Source organism: Acomys minous (genome assembly GCF_964271855.1).
Source record: "Acomys minous genome assembly, chromosome: 9".
Classification (NCBI taxonomy): Eukaryota; Metazoa; Chordata; class Mammalia; order Rodentia; family Muridae; genus Acomys; species Acomys minous.
Window position 1 is genome coordinate 56,241,042 of NC_140490.1, and position 17,421 is coordinate 56,258,462.

General features: G+C 48.7%; 1 protein-coding gene across 20 annotated transcripts in view; it reads right to left on the minus strand.

Annotated features, from left to right (window-relative positions):
- The window catches only part of RREB1 (ras responsive element binding protein 1), a 175,780-nt gene that overhangs the window by 13,045 nt on the left and 145,314 nt on the right, over positions 1-17,421 (minus strand). For all 20 annotated transcript variants that reach the window (XM_084794878.1, XM_084794876.1, XM_084794871.1 and 17 more), the window contains 2 exons: positions 6,127-6,316; positions 1,881-4,800 (listed from right to left, as the gene is read on the minus strand). In XM_084794878.1, the coding sequence (XP_084651004.1) occupies positions 1,881-4,800; positions 6,127-6,316 (3,110 nt within the window). The remainder of the gene's footprint in view (positions 1-1,880; positions 4,801-6,126; positions 6,317-17,421) is intronic.

Sequence of the window (17,421 nt, forward strand, 5' to 3'; positions counted from 1 at the left end):
CAGATGCCAGGATGATAATTCCACAAAGTAGTTTAGAGGACAGAAAGACGCCATCTCTCACGATGTAGGCAGTTTGCTTAACTGAAGATGAAACTGGGTTTTGCTCAATGCTACTAGTTAGAATTTATGTATTATTTATTTTAAAATTAATTTTATTCTCCCCCCGCAGCCATGTGCATGTGTGTGTGTGTGTGTGTGTGTGTGTGTGTGTGTGTGTGTGTGCACACGGGCGTGTGCACATGCCATGACATGTGTGTAGAGGTTAGAGAACAACTTTTTGGGAATTGATTCTTTTCTTCTACCATGTGGGTCCTGGGTACTGAACAGGCTCAGATGCCCCTAAGCCTGCAGTGGTGGCCTTCTGGCAACCAAACCCCAGGCAATCATAGGGACTAGACTCCTGAGTGGGGACATATCTTTGGTGTCTACAGACACCAGCACAAATGGAAAAGAAATTTATGGGCACTTCAGCTTTCAAGAGACTGTAGGTTTGCTGGGAGATGGCCTATCCACAGAAGATCTGCAGCGTCTACCAAGAGCTCTCATTCACCTAGAGAAGAAGGCAGGGAGGGGTCGGGAGAAATCACAAGGCCAGGATCGCCTTAAAGACACAGCTGGGCTATCAGCCCTCCCTACTGTGTTTCCACCAGGCACAGAATACGGCCCACACTCACTTTCCACTATTTTCCTTTCACAACGCTGTTGTAAATCTCCTAGATGCCTTGAGTTTCTATAGTTTGCAAGCAAAAATGACAAGATGTCCAGTTAAATTTGAATTTCATTTAGATCAACAAGTCATGTTTTCTATAAGTACCTGTTTTCTATAAGTAACAGATCACGCCCCTAGAGCAACAACAAGTCATGTTTTCATCTGTCCCAAATACTACAAAAGTTACTTGTTGGTCTGAAATTCAAATCTTGCTGGTGATCTATACTTTATCTAGCAATCCTGTATTATACATACAGTAAGAATAATTTTTTTCTGGTACAATCTGTTAATACTTGAATTGCAACTCCAAAAGGGTGAGGACCTTACTCAATGTACATAGCCCAATGATCAATGATACCAGTCCTGTGAAATATTCAGAAAATTATAATTATGATGAAAGGTATGTGGCAACTAAAGTGCCAGAGTACCCGGCATAAAATAATTTAATAAATACTCTGTATCTTCAACTTCTAAAATTTAACTTCTAGCAACTGACATCTGAAAAATATCTATGGAATATCATCTTGGTAATTTAGCTCTGATATTTAAAGCATTCAAATTATACTTACGTTGTTTTCCTCAACAGTTGACAATTTTAGGATAAATAGAACTTATAACCTCTATCAATCATCTATGATAGATATTCAAACCAGGCAAAAATGTTAAAATAAAATAAAATTTAAAAAGAGGGGAAGATGTAGCTACCTCAGCAAAGGGGTGTGTGTGTGTGTGTGTGTGTGTGTGTGTGTGTGTAAGGCCAAATCACACTTTGCAGTATTTCCTTTTAAGTGCATGGTAGGCTCAAGACTCCACAGAGTATTCAAAATAAAAAGGTGGCACTAAGGATACCAGTTCATTCCACTGCATCTCTGGTACCTTAATGTAAAGCCCCGCTTCTCTGGTATGGCCTTCATTCTTAACTTAGAAAATATTGAAACTTGTCAGGCACAGGATGTAGGGGCGGAAGTGAGGGAGCCTATGGCCACCATCGCCTGTGTCTGATACGTTTGTTTACCAATAACCCTTGGTGGCTCGGACCGCTGGCGTAGCAGCCTGTGACTTCCGAGGTGAAGAAGAATGGAATGCGAGAAAAGGGCCCCAAACATTAGGACCACCCCTACCCCTCTGCTGTCAAGACTCACCGCTTGGTGAGCCCTGAGGGCCTTCTTACCAGTGTGTGTAAGCATGTGCCTCTGGAGGGAGCTGGCCCAAGGGAAGACCCGAGGACAGTGGGGACAGTTGATCTTCTGCAGGCAGTTGGCATAAGAGTTCCGCTTTGCTCTCAGCAGCCTGTCTTCTGCAGGGCTTCCTTGCTCTTCATCACTGGGCCCGTGGTGGTCTGCAGGGCCTCCAGCCACCTCCTCCTGAGCGTCATCCTCCGCAGTCTGCAGAAACGGACTGAACTTGTTGGTGTCTGTGGTGGCCAGCATCTTCTCGATGCTAGCGAACTCCCCACTGGAGTCCAAGTCCACACCAGTACTGTTGGCGAGGGGTCGGGTTCTCGTGCCCCTCTTCCTACCCCTCTTCCTGGATGAGGTAGCCGGCCCTTGCTCAGTGGGCACAGCTTCCTCTGGGCTGCTGGCTGTAGGGGGTGGGTCACTGGGTTCTTTAGAGCTTGTGACGTCGGTGGGGGTGGAGGCAGCTTTGGGGACGGAGCTTCCTAAGCTGTCTGTGGCCACAGTGTTACTGCTGGTGATGGATGGTCCAGGGTCGGCTACCTTTGTTTTCAGCAGAGTAGGGGCCGAGGACACAGATGAGATGATCTGAGCAATGGAGGCCAGTGGCGGCAGCTCCTCTGTCATGGGGGGCTTTGGCAAGAGGAGGGGAGGCTTTGGACGTAAGGGCCTGAGCAAGGCTGGGTTGTTCAAGAGGGCAGAGTTGCCCAAGACGGTTGGATTGCTGATGAGGGCTGAGGAATAGATGGGGACAGCCAGCTGCACCGAGCCCTGGAGGGGCTGAGCGGGGGGTTCCAGGTTGGCAGCTGTGGTGACGGCCGCCGCAGTGCCTGTGGGGTTTTCCAGGCTCCCCCTGGGCTCCACAGTCACTGACAAGGTAGGGCAGGGTGGTGGGCAGGGAGAGAGCTGCTCGGCTTTCCCGGCTTCTGGTTCCGGTTTCTTGCTGTCACTGGGTACAGCTGTGTCCGTGTCTCCTTTCTTTACACTCTTGGGGATGGACAGGTCAATGGGCTCCATGGAGCAGTCATAGAGGGCAGAGCAGGAAGAGTTCAGCAGGGACGACATATTTTCCTGCTTCACTTGGACCAGTGCCAGGCCTTTCTGCGAAAAGTCAAGGGGTTCATTGAAGTCCACTGCAAAGCTGCTGGCCGGCTCCAACTTGACAGAGATGTGGGAAGGCAGGGGCTGAGTGGGGCTCGAGTGAAGAAAGCCATTTTGGGGCTCCAGGAAAGTGGCGAGGGGCTTGCACTCACCGAAAGCAACGCAGCTGCCCTCTTCTCTGGCAGAGGCCTCTGTGGCCATATCTGTGAGGCCAAGGCCACCGTCTGTTGCAAGCACATAGCTCTCAATGTCATGCTCCGGCACGTGCAGGTGCTGTTTCAGGATGTGATGGATGCAGTTGCGCTTGGTCGCGAAGGCGGCGTTGCACTCCTTGCACTCGAAGGGTTTGCGGCCCTTGTGGCAGCCACCCAGGCCTCGGCTGCAGTGTGTGCGCATGTGGATCCGCAGCGCACGGTAGTGCTTGAGATCCTCGCCGCACAGCCTACATACAGTCTCTGGGGAGCAGAAGGCGTCCACCAGCTCCGCTGTGCTGCTGCTCACATATTCTATGTTCTTCTCGATGTCCTTCCTGGTGGCCTTGAGGTGCTTCTTGCGCAGGTGCCGCTCACAGTTGGCTTTGACCGTGAACGGGTAGTGGCAGATCTTGCAGATGTAAGGTCGTTCCCCGCTGTGGGTGCGGAGGTGGCGGATGAGCGCGGCTTTGTCAGCGGCGATGTAGTCGCAGATGTTGCACTGGTAGGGCGAGATGCCCAGGTGGGAGCGGACATGGGCTCGGAGGACCCCAGAGAAAGCAAACACCTGGTTGCAAAAGCGGCAGGGGTAGAGCACCTTGCGCATGGCGGGGGCCTTCTTGCCACTGGGGCCTGCCATGATTGCCTTGAGGTCGCCTTCCGTGATCTCCTGCTTGATCTTCGCCTCCATGTTCAGGGGCAGCAGGGCCTCGATGATGCTGTCCTGCTCCAGCTGCGTCTTCATCTCAGGCTGGCCTGGCAACTCCACTCCAGGTTGCTGCAGGAAGAGCTGTGTGGTGGTGGTGTTCCCCTGCACCCCAGACTTGGCCTGGAGCAGGTGGGCACTGGGGACTGCCTCGACTGGCCCCTTGAGGAACTTGAGGGACTGTAGAGGAAGGCTAGGGCTGACACACCCCGGGGATGCCTGCTGTGCACTGATGAGAGGTGGGGGTGTAGAGGTGGCTACCACTGTCCGGGGTGTGACCAAGGGCTTTGGCTTCAGAGGAGGCATGTGCTTGAAAATTGCCTGAAGGGGGGTGGCGGGAGCCTTGGAAAGCGGCGGAAGACTGATCTGCGGAGGAGCTGAAGCTGCCATTTTTAGAATCTGCTGGATATCTGCCAGCTCAATGGCTGACTCTCCTGAAATAGGCTTAACCACAATACTGCTGTCCGGCTGGATGACGAAGCCCTTCTGGAAGGGCTGCAGGGACAGGCGCTTCATGTTCTCCTTGGTAGCTGGGAGGACCGTCAGAGCACCACCTAGAGAAGCAGCTTCAAAAGGAGACAGACTCAGCACGTTGGCGCAGCCAGGGTCCTGAGGTAGCTGACACTTGAGTGCCTGGAGCTGTATTGCTTGGTTGTCGTCCGGCAGAAGCTCCTCGTTGGGGGCAGGCCTGATGTCTTTGGTGTGCTGCAGGCCCAGCAAGGCCAGGAAGGCCTTCTGGTCCAGGGTATCATCACTTAGAGTCTTGGTCTGGAGCTTCTCCTGCCCCTGATCCGCAGGAACATGGGTCTGCCTGTGCAGGATGAGTGAAGACAGCATGGGGAACGCCTTGTCGCAGGTGTCGCACACGAACCGGTGCTGCTCGCTGATGCACCTTCGTAGGTTTGTTTCACACCAGGCCTAAGTGAAACCCACAAGCAAAACCAAGGGAAGAAAGATGAGGGTTTAAACACGGCCCTGAAGAGAGGCGGGAGGAAGTGTCTGGCTTGCCAGCAGCCTTTTTCATTAATACAGACTCAACCTTTCTGAGTGTCAACCTGAGACGGAACTAGGAGAGTGACAGGGAGCGAGCAGGCGCCTGGTCTGCATATAACCTGTGGGCCACATGGGGCCACGGACAGCTACGGATGCAGTCCAACAGAAAAGTGTAAACTTACTTAAAACATTAAGAGAGATTTTTGTCACTCAACTGCACAGTTCATACGTGTGAACTCTGTAGACAGCAACGTCAAGAGGTTGAACAATGATACCCTCACTAGGGATATACGAAAGTAAAGTGAAATAACATCACAATGGAGTTCAAAATAAGCCTTTGCTTATACTGGGCGTGACAGCACAAGCTAGCACCTGCAGACAGAGGCAGGAGGGTTGCCCGCTTGAGCACTGCCAGACTATCTAAGAGGGCGAACCAGGGTGCCTTCTTCACAAAATGATAAGAACTGGTTGCTTCTGTGACGGTGGAAGAGGGGCCATCAATCAGCTGGAAGAGCCACGCATGCACACATGTGTCAAGTCCACTGCATCTGAGACATGTGTACCTCGAGAGCTTCGAGGTGGACACTTCCTATCTCAATTTTACACATGGGAAGAATTAAAAAGTAGTTCTGGTAGAACAAATTGGCTCATTTTTTTTTTGTTCAAACCCATAATGATCTAAGGGGCTGGAGAAACAGCTTGGTAGTTAAGAGTGCTCTTCCAGAGGACCTGAGTGCAGTTCCCAGCACCCATCAGATGACTCACAACCACTCACACCTTCGGCTCTAGGGGATCCAAAGCCCACTTCTGGCCTTCAGGAGCATCGACATACATATGACATTCTCCTCCCCCCCTCCTCTGTCTCTGTCTCTCTCTCTTTCTCTCTCTCTCTCACACACACACACTAAAAAAGAATCCAAAGTATTTTAACAGAAACTGCTAAAAATACCTAGGTGTGTTGCAGATACTAAAAATTGCAACAGGGGATTGATAGGGGTTGTGAATAAACAATTTTAAACCTCTAAGTCTTAAGAGTGGGCAAAAGGTACTAATGAGCTGGAGTTACACGAAAACTCATGGAAAACCCAACAAAAGGAAAAGGCCATTGACCCCTCTCAGTCCAAAAGCCCCAAGGAGGACAGACTGGACCACGCTGGGTTTCAGTGAGAGAAAGAAAGGAGGGCATTATAGAAACCCCACCCCCACCCCCATGTCAAGGTGGGGGCAGGTTGAATAGCTCCATCAGCGTACCTGAGAGATTCGAGGAAACTTCCTACAGGAGAAGTCAGTAAATCCTAAGTCATGGAAGCCAGCGGGAATGGAAGGGTTGTTCTGGATGAACGGTCTTCCCATGGCATCTCTGGGAAGCTGCTTGTGGACAAGTGCATTGTGGCGCAGTAGTCCTCGGTGTGTGCGGAAGGTAACACAGCAAATGTCACATCTAGGAGGAGGGAGCGACAACTGGTCTGTTAGCTCTATTGCTTCAATTCAGTTGACTAAAATAAAAATAAGGTGTAGAGGAGCCACCTTGCTAGTTAGCTACACACACTCTCCCTTCCCTTAAAAAAAAAAAAAAAAGATATATTCTAATTATTGTGGATATCAAGTCTTTGCAGGTAGTACAAGATATATGTCTGACACCATCATCCAAAGGGAAGACAGGTGGGATCCTGAAGCTACCATACTGAGACCTTTGTCTCAAAAGATAAATAAACAAACAAACAAACAAACAAACAAAACACAAAAAAAGCCTATAGTGCTGGGCATGGTGGCACACGGCATTTGAGAGAGACACAAAGGGAAAACCCTGTAAAAACAAGCACCACATGTCTACACAGCACTGGAGAAATCATATAGCACTCCTGGCGCTTAACAGAGATAAACTAATTATATTGGTAGTATCAACTGACTTGGTAGTAACTGTACTAAATTCTCGCTTTACCACCACTATTATCTGACAAATAACCATATACTGAGTCCACACAAGTGCAAAGCCCTGCCTAGGAAGTAGACAGGAGGCCAGTAGGGTAGGGCCCCATGATCTCCAGATCTTCACTGAGAGCGGAATTTCCAATGCTGCAATCATGGTATTATAAGCATTCCCCCAAGGCTGGACTTCTAGTCTCTGGAGCCCATGTGGCTATTTAAATGGAAATTCATCAAATGAGGCAGGGCAGATGCGCACAAATACATGATGGCAGAGAGTTCCATTCACCTGTATAACCACATCTCACTCTCATAAACCTTCCAGTGGGTGTGGGGCAGGGATGTGGGTGTGGGGCAGGGATATGGGGGTGGGGTGGAGTGGGGATGTGGTGGTGGTGGTGTCCTTGCTGCCACTGCTTCAACTTGTTTCCATTTACAGTACATACTTGGTAATAGAAACTTTGTTGTTCATTCTCTTCTGGAAAGAAAAGACAATGAAATCACCCTTGGTGCAACTGAGCCCATGTGGATGAAATGCTTTAGTAGAGTCTGCGTAGCTCTGCTCATCACTCCCTAGCGGCTGCAGCAGACTGTGGCATTGTCCCCAATAGCCACCTCTTGCCTCTCCTCTGTTTATCTGGAAACATCCCCTAAGCAAGATTTGGAATAACAGGTTCCACTGGAAAGACAGTGCTCTTCTTGAGGGCAGCCGACTAAGCTTCTGACAGTTGTGGTCATGGGCCTGGTGGGCTCAGACAACCCACAACACATAAGGATTGGACATGCTTTGCTCATGGGTTCCCCAGGTGTAGCTCCCACCTTGTGGGTGCGGCATGTCCCGGGGGAGACTTTACCCTACAGGATCCACCCCTTGCCAGAATACAAAGAGGGCTAAGTCACAGGTTAGGGGACAGGTAAGTAGGACAGCGACATAGACACTGGCACTTTAGGCCGGGCTCTATTTTTGGCTGGAACAGGTTTGAGTTCTGAGAGCACCTTTGGGAGGCTGATGACATGGGACTCTAGCCTTTAGGCTTTCTAGGTTCAAGTTAATCGGACATGGTTACCAGCCCACCTCTTAGTGTAATTATTTTTTTTTTTTTGAAAAAAAAATCTTCATTATGTTTATAATGTTGTATCTGCATGTAAATGCACACCAGAAGAGGGCACCAGATCTCACTATAGATGGTGGTGAGTCACCATGTGAGTGCTGGGAATTGAACTCAGGACCTGTGGAAGAGCAGCCAGTGCTCTTAACCTTTGAGCCATCTCTCCAGCCTGCAATTCTGGTTTTAAAAGATGAGAAATAGCCGGGCATGGTGGTGCACGCCTGTAATCCCAGCACTTGGGAGGCAGAGGCAGGTGGATTGCTGTGAGTTCGAGGCTAGCTTGGTCTACAAGTGAGTCCAGGACAGCCAAGCTACTTAGAGAAACTCTGTCTTGAAAAACCAAAAAACCAAAAAGAAAGAGAGAAATATCAGAATTGGGTAAATTGACCTCTGGCCAGATATTACTAAATTGCTGTTAAGCTTTTCACATATGCTTTATGTGCTCCTTAACGCACACATAAGAAAGGGAGCTACCTCACCTCAACCAGTGAGGTGATATTTTTTATCACTTCAAGTTTCAACAATGATGACCTCCAGCAGGTGTTTAGTGTAGGGCAGGCCTCAACTGATGGAAACTAAGCCTGATTCCCTTTGGCACACGGAATATGAAAGGGCTCCTTTTCTACACACTTAGGAGACTTATGAGAACTTCTGAAAGGCGTGGGGAGGGTCCCGGGAATGGAAGGAAGTGCTAAGTCCAGTGCTGTGGCTCAGGCCTATGGCTGTGCATTGGTCTCCATGAACCAGAGACGACTGCAGGGGATATGGGGGAGAGAAGTTACACTGTGCCTTCCCTAAGAGGTGGGAAAATGGAGGGCAGCAGGAGAGCCATCACTGGTGCCTTCAGTAGGCATTTCCACTTGCCATCTTCAATAACTAGCTCATTTTTCTTGTGGTAACTCATGACATTTTCTGCAGTATTTGCAGAATTTTAAATTAATCTTTTCTATTGCTGGGCACTCTATATCTGTGCTCATTTTATTCTAATTACAGTAGATACAGGAAGTAAGAATGGGAACCAGTCCCTCCTGGGACAGGGCATTTATCTGCAGCACATGTCTAGTTTGTTAGTTAGTTAGTTTGTTTTTTGAGGCAAGGTTTTTCTGTGTAGCCTTGGCTCTCCTAGACTCCTTTTGTAGACCAGGCTGGCCTCAAACTCACAGCAATCCGCCTGCCTCTGCCTCCCGAGTGCTGGGATTAAAGGCATGTGCCACCACGACTGGCCACATGTCTAGTTTGAAGCCAGCAGGCTTATACTTAGCAGAAGAGCTTGTTAGTCAGATAAAGAGAGGCCTCCAGGGAGCCCTGCACCTCACCTGGGAGCCCTGCACCTCACCTGGGCAGCAGGATAACTGGTCCTGGTTTCAGAAGTTGTCTTGAGGGCGTGAGAACAGAGAGCCAGAGAGCTAACCAGCTCAGATACCTCTCAGGCCCAGGTCCTAGAGACACACCTAGTAGCTGAGACAATAGGTACTTCATTTCCCTTCTGGAAAGGTTTAGAGCAGTGTTCTCAATCCGTAGGTGGCAGCCCCCTTTGGGAGTCCCGTAGCAGATATTTACACTATGATTCATAACAGTAGCAAAGCTATAATTATGAAGTGGCAACAAAATAACTTTATGGTTGAGGGTCACCACAGCCTGAGGAACTGTATTAAAGGGTTGCAGCATTAGGAAGGTTGAGAACCACTGATTTAGAGTAGTTCATGAGCAAGCTGCTTGAAATGGCAGATAAAAAACAAAAAGCAAACAACCCAAACCCACACATAATCCCTCAAACACAACCCTCTAAATAAACCAATCAAAACCCTCAACATAATATGCAAATACAACACTTCCCCAATAAATGAAAATCCCCACCATAAACCCCCTCAACAAGACACACTCCGCTAAATCAACCAACCCAAATCAAAAAGCTTCTCTGCTTTAAAACCATAAACATATTGCGAGGCTGGGCATAAGGGGCCTCTTTGCCTCACATTCGGCACCTATTGATAGGTCTTAACTAAAGCTGGGCAGGAAAACTGTCCCCTAGAAAAGTAGGGCCTTTATCAGGGACAAGGGTTTAGCAGCCATCCCCAGGCTGGGACCCATGGCTTTGCAACCTTGTCTCTAAGTGCTTGAAGGACAAGGGAGGTCACTGTAACTCTGTGGAGCCTGTGGCAGCAGGCACAGCCTGCATCTGGTGCTATCATCAGGGCATCCACAGATCTGGCCTGGGTTTGTCAACTCTTCATTAAGGCTACAGCCATTGGCTGGGTGGTCCCCGGAACCCTGTCGTCCTCAACCCGGGTTTGTGGAATATCTGAGCCTGCCAGGAACCCATAAAGAAGATGATTGCAAAATATTTAGAAGAGGCAGAAACGCAAGAGTCACAGTGAGGGGAAGCCATAGGAAAATTTCATTTTGTAAAGGACCCTGACGATGTGCCAGAGAGAACTTTTGCACACCAGATTGGCCGTCTTTTGATTTTCCAGCAACAGAGAAGGACCCTATGTTGGAAAACCAACTTTGCTGTCAATAAAATAAATGTATTTGGGAGAAAGTGGACCTTTTGTTGTAAAGCCCAAAGAAGCTGTAAGAACTCACACTTCCAAAAACAAAACTGTCTTTTCAAAATAGGGTTTTTCCCACGGCGGGCTGAGGGGGGTGGGGTGGGGTAAGGGAATTCTGTGGAAAAATTGCCAACAGACAGTTTAAGGAGACATATGGAACACACAGATAAACACAATGGCAGCCATTTTCCTGTACTCAGTTCTATAGGCATGCCCAATATATTGACCGACAAAGCACGGTGCTCAGAGAAAACAGCCTTCTGCACCCCAAGGCAGAACACAGGTACTGACTCACTTAGAAAGCACCTGAATTAGCACCGTGTTGGCCAGTATAGCTAAGAAGATGAGAATTTGAATTTTGCATGTTAGGACAGAGTCCAGCATTTCCCCCAGTCCCTGAATCTGGGGTCCGACCTCAGTGGGGAGGAGGGGAGCGCTGTGTGTTAACAGAGGAAAGCTGCCTGCAGCTTATCTCTTCTCTCCTAGCCTCCCTTAGTACCACTTGTAATATCACTAACGGGTACCTGGTAGGTGTGAAGCACAGATAGGGGGCTCTGTAGGGGGCTGGGGTGGGTCTCGTGGACTGGAACCTCCTCCCAGGACCAGGCAGGATAGGCCAGCAATGCTTTGATTGTACCTGTTAGCATGTGAAGCAAAGTGTTTTGTTTTGTTTTTTCAGTTGTCAAGGGCACGGGGAGGCACTGTCCTATGAGAATTGGTTCTATAGTCTGGGGGTGTAGCTGAGTGTAGGGCAGTTGCTTGTCATGTGTAAAGGTCTGGGTTCAAATCCCAGTCATAGAAAAAAAGATGGATATAGGCTCTGGACCCCCTATATCCATAGTCCGCATCCTTTCTCTTGCAAGCACCAACAAGTAGAAGACCATCGCAGTTCTGTCTGTGACTGGCTAGGTTGGAAATATTATATTACCAGTGTGCCCAGCTCCAATCCACTCTGTTTCAACCTCAAGCCACTAAGTTACAGAAGAGCCAGCCCTGACAGCTAGCACTCAACCTACTCAAGTCAAGGAGTGGGCCAGCAGATCCACCAGGACAAGGAAACACAAGTTGAGGTCTTGCTCTTTCAGTTTTCAAAAGACACTGAAGGGAACAGTGTTAGTGTCCACACTCAAATCTACTCAGTCATAAACGAAAGGTCCACTAAAAATTTAAAAAGCATTGGAGTGCCGAGCATGGTGGCGCATGCCTTTAATCCCAGCACTCAGGAAGTAGAGGCAGGTGGATCTCTTGAGCTCAAGGCCAGCCTGGTCTACTGGACAGCCAAGGCTATACACAGAAATCCTGTCTCAAACAAACAAACAAACAAGTAAACAGCACTGAAACATTTTGGGGATGCACACCTGTAATCCCAAGTACTTGAGTGGTGAAGAGAGGTCCAGGAGTGCAAGTTGAAAGCCAAGCCATCTCTAACAAAATTGCTAACTGCTGCATGCCACATGTGTATTAGGAAGGGAACGGAGGTATCTCTTCTTCTGATGGCAAGCATCCTTGTTAAAAGGCATCCTTCTTTCACTTAACTTTTTTTCTTAAGAGAAAACAGCGAGGCTAAGGTAGAAATGTAGCGGGCTGTTATTATGGTGTGCGCATCTACTACAGGGACTCAATGATCCAGCCCAAAGGAGTTTGGAAAAGAAAAAAAAGAGAGAGAGAAAGAAAAGAAAGGCCAGGCGTGGTGGCACACGCCTTTAATCCCAGCACTCAGGAGGCAGAGGCAGGCAGATTGCTGTGAATTCCAGCCCAGCCTGGTCTACAAAGCAAGTCCAGGACAGCCAAGGCTACACAGAGAAACCCTGTCTCAAAACAAAACAAAACAAAACAAAACAAAACAACAACAAAAGGGGCAGGTGTTTTTTCTTTGTTGCCTTTGTAGCTATCAGTATTGGGAAGCAGCTCTCCCCGTATCTGCTACAGTAGTATTCTTTTCATCTGGTGACCTTATGTTCTAGAGCAAGTTGAAAATCCTGAAGTCAGCAGAAAAGTTTCAAAAAAAAAAAAAAAAAAAAAAAAAAAAAACCTAAAAAGGTAATCCACTCAGATGCTCCCCCATGGCCTCTTCAGTCTTTTGCAGTCCGAGCAAGTACACTTTTGGGGCAGTGTGGTCTTAGTCTGTGTGCCCGTAACAAGAGCAGGAATCAGGAGGCTATGGCAAAAAGATTCTGGAGAATTTGAGACCAGTCTGGGGTATATGGCAAGACCCTGTCGCAAAAGAAAACAATAACATCCCTAACAAATAACAAAAAACAATACCTCTCTCCAAGTAAAAGCAGGGCTGCAGAGATAGATGTCTCAGTGGTTAGGAGCTGGTAGTATTCTTACAGAAGAACTAAGTTTGGTCCCTAGCACCCATGCCAGCTGGCCCACAACCACTTGTAAGTCCATCTCCAGGGGTGCTGAGACTCGTGGCCTCTGTAGGCACTGGCACTCATGTGCACACACATACTGAAAAACAAACCTTGAAAAGAAAAAAAAAAAAAGCAAGTTGGGCATAGTGGTCCACTTTTAATCCCAGTATTCCTGAGGCAGAGGCAGGTGGAACTCTGCAAGTTCAAGGCCAGGGCTTGAACAGCCAGGGCTACCTAAAGAGATCCTGTCACAAACAAACAAACAAACAAACAAACAAACACTGGGATAGTGGAGGGATAAGACAGATGCCCTCTCTCCTCTTAAGCATAAAAGGTTAACTTTGGAAAATTAACTTTGAAAACATTTTCAAAACACTTCAGGGACAGATATCAAAATTAAGAGACTTTATAACTGCAGGTTTCCCCAACACAATACAAAAATGGCGTGTGTGGTTTGTTCTCTTATTTGTAGGCATCACAGCCCTTCGAGCTGCTAACTCCGCCTGTCTGACAGTCTCTGTAAGGGTATTAACACTCTCAGGAGGTAGGATTCAAATCCCGTTTAAATAGCTGCTCGATGCCCTAAATGTTACAAAAGCAAAACAAGATAAAAATGGCTCTTTATGACCATAAAGAGCAAAGGACAAATGCTTTTATGCTCTGTCAAGTACATAGGACTTGGGAGAAGAAGTCCTGGAATTTGACTCCTGTGTCACTGGAATGGGATAGGCAAGAAAGACCACAGCAAATCGTTAACTGTTATGTGGGAGGGCTTAAAATTCTAAAGCCCTGACACAGTGGGCCAGGGTCGGCTCCGTGAAGCCCAGGCTGCTCAAACACGAAGACCTCCCACCCATGTACCCACATAAAAGCTGAGTGTGATATCAGCTTTCACACACGTGAAAACACATTGCCACACAAACACATACATACATAAAATAAATAAAAACCCTTCAAGAAGTAACATGTCCTAAAGAAACAGAAGCAGAAGGCTCAGTATTTGTCACAGTTCCAGGCCTAGACCACTCTTCTTCATACTCACAAATCGTCAAATCTATTTTCCAGATGGGGAAACCGAGCCTCTGCTGGCCTGAGGTCACAGAGGTGCCAGGCAGCCGGCTGGGGCAGCAGCGCTGTCTACAAGCCTGTTTGCTCAGAAGACAGTCATTTACTGAAGTCCTGGCTCCTTCTTGGCCCATGCACGGCACATCCTCAATGCTTGGGCTCTTTCCCTGACGTAAGGACTCCCCACTCTCTGCAACAGCAGTGAGCAGAACCTATGGAATACCTGCTGGGAGGGGGACACTCAGCCAACCTGATTCCCTGAGACATCCGATTCCTCGCTCATGGTAGAGTTTTGATGGCATTCCTTTTATTAAAAAAAAAAAAAAAAAAAGGATTTCATGCTTCATTTTTCCTGCTCTGTCTCCAGAGGCAGAAAGGAGTAAGTGCAAACAATCCCTCCTCTAGAGCCCCACCCCACCCAGGCATTCCTCTTCCCTCAGCCCACCCTCCCTGGCCCTTCCTGGGGCAGAGAACTGACATCCACAGCTGCAATAATCTCTCCCCAGTTGTTATGAGCAGCAATGACTGGCCTGTGTCAGAGCCCTGGCTCAGTAGCCTTCCCTTGCCACATCCTAGGAACATGCCCAGGCCGTCCACCACAGACCAGCACCCAGCTAGGCCTGTTCAATCAAGCTGGCATGGCGTGAGGCAGGGAGTACTCTAAGGGGCTCGTAAGAGACAGGAATAGAAGGCTCTGAAGCCAAGTGAACCTGGTCTTTGCTCTGCGGTGGTGAGGAGGCTGTGAAAGGTCCAACTAAGGTGCCTCCAATTGCTAGGCCGGCAAGGTACCCTCCCCTTACCAGTCCTCCACTACCAGCGCCCATGTGCTGATCCTTGGACCCCTGGAGTGTTAACAAAAGACTCCAATACTCTGTCCACCTTTGCCCAGTGTTTAGTATGTTGAGAATATGGGGCCAATGACACACTAAGAGCCTCAGGGTCTCTCTGCAGGTGATAGGTCAGCAGTGAAGGGAGCTGAATATTCCTTATAACAATCAAGAAGCAGACACTTGTCACTAAGTGGCCCCATAGCCAGGAAGCACAGGCTGGCTCGCAGCAGCCTGCTCTGGCTTCCCCCTCGGAGCCCTGGGCTCCTGCCAAAGACCCCGCTAGCTTCTCACAGCCTATTTCCTAACTGATCTGAGGACAGTGGCTTAAACTTTAAGTTGCCCCAAGGTCAACGATGTGACTGTAATGAGGACCACAACCTGGAAGGAAAAAGATGAGTGCCGAGTGCCGCAGCATCCAGTGTCAGACCTAAAGCTCTTAGCCACGATGTCGTTCTTGGCCTTGAACTTGCCTCCTTGTTTTTTTCCTGACCAGCCCCTGGGTCCCACCTCAAACATCCCTGCTTTTCTCGAGACTGGTCCACTGCCTTGCACTGTCACAACGAGGACTCAAACATTTGTTGGATATATTTTAACTGAAATAATGTTAAAATTACTTATTACCCAATCTCCTTTAATCAAGAAGCCGCCTAAGATTATACAATAACTTGGGCCAAGTTTGCTTTTGGCAGCTCCTTCATCAACACGGTGACTATCCAGCTTCACTGGCCCCTGGCTTGTCTTTAACCTGCTCTGTGGGCTGACAGGCACCTGGCATGGGATTGGTTTCCATTTAGAGGGGCTGTGAGTGCACACTAAGCCCGGCTTTCAGTGACTAAACACAAGATAGTGAGAAAGTAAAAACGCACCTCTAACAATTATACACTGATTCTAAGCATAGATTATGTGATATATGCTGTTTTGACTTACACGGATTTAATCAACAACAGCATTTAGTTTGGCTTTCTTGAAAACCTCTTTCTTGGGGAAGGTGCAGAGCGAATCCGAGGCCTCCCTAACACGAAGCACGCATGTGCTCCACCGCCGGGATGGCACGGCCGAGCCACTTTTCACCTGAAAATCCGGCAACTAGGAAATTTCAAATGACATGTGGGCCACTTGGCTGTGCTGAACAGTGCTGGCCTGCACAGTGCTCCTGCTCATCCACAGCAGGGCAGCCTGCCACTCTGCTCCACCCTAACAACAAAGCAAGACATTTAGCACCAGCGGCACTCTCCCCTCCATGCCTGCTCGCGCTCTGCACTGTCCCTCGCTGTCAGCTCTGAGCGCCACAACGCAGTGTGCTCTGTTCAGCTCTCCTCCCTGCCCTATTACCCCTTGCCCAGGGGCTGGACAGGAGGGAGTCACATGCAATACCCGACCTTACGAACGAGAATCCTTACCAGTGGCATTGTGTCTTCCTTTTGTTCGATGCCAGAATTTCATTATTTTGAAACATAGCAGAGTGGAGGAGAAAAGACTCAGCATATATACAAGTTTGGACTGCCAACACTTTATTAAGGAACGCAGGCACCTCGCCAACTTTGGTAGGAGGGGAAAGAGTGGGGCGAGGGCAGAAGAAAGAAACCAACAGCTGTTTTACATTACAGACTCTGGTTCTAAACTGGTAGCATCCCACTGTGGCTCCACTGCCTTTGGGATTTGAAAATGGAGTTGGTGTCTATTTTAGTTCTGGGTTAACAAGCCATCTCTCCCATCAGCTACTGTCACAATACACCACCCCAGAGAGGCCCCTCCAGCCCATGCCTGGCCCCAAGGCTTCCTCTGATAGTAGGCTATTATGTGGAAGCCAGGCAGAGAGGAGAAAGGGGGATTAACTATGTTCTATAATCAACTCTTTTCGGTTTTCAAAAGGCAACCCCGCCCGGCTCACAACAGTTACTAGATAGAGCCATGAAACAGGGGCTTGTCTGCTCACTGGGCACACAAGCCACCAAGGCACCTTCTCAGGAGCCATCCATGGCTACTGCTGTGGGACTGGTGCAATGGAAGGCTGCATGAAGGGACTAAGTCCATCCAACGCTAAGGAACTTCTCCAATCAACCCCTCACCAAGTGATGTCATCATTAAGTAGGTGAGGAAACCTGCTTCCTTAACAGGACAGGACATCGGAGGTGCCACCTCAAAGCCAACCTGTGCGCCGTGGCCAAGCTGGCTCTGCCCACCACTGATTCATGCCTCATGTGATTCCCACCTCCATTTGCCGTGTGGAAAAAGGCTTTCCAGACCAGCATTTCAGAAAGGGACACTGGTTTTCCCTCATTGCTGCCACAACATGCTGTGCAGACTCAGGTTGCCTAGCAATCATGAGAGCCAGGTCTCTTTCCTATAGGATGGGATTACCCAGAAAGGTGAAAGGAGGCTGGTCCTACAATAGTATCTGATCACAAACCAAAATATGAATGAGATAAAATAGACACGAGAGCCGGGTGCAGTGGTGCACACCTTTAATCCTAGCACTTAGGGGAGGGCAGAGGCAGGGGGATCTCTGTGAGTTCGAGGCTACACAGAGAGACTCAGTCTGGCAGGAATGCCCATGTGGAGGAACCCAGGACCCCACATGCTATTCCTGTCTCAGCACTCTTGTTATGGGGCTTAGTCACGTGAGTCTCGCTACTCAGCACAGCTCCACATTCAGGGATGCTGTGGGTAATGAAACTATGAAGTGAAGTTCCTGGCCAGACAT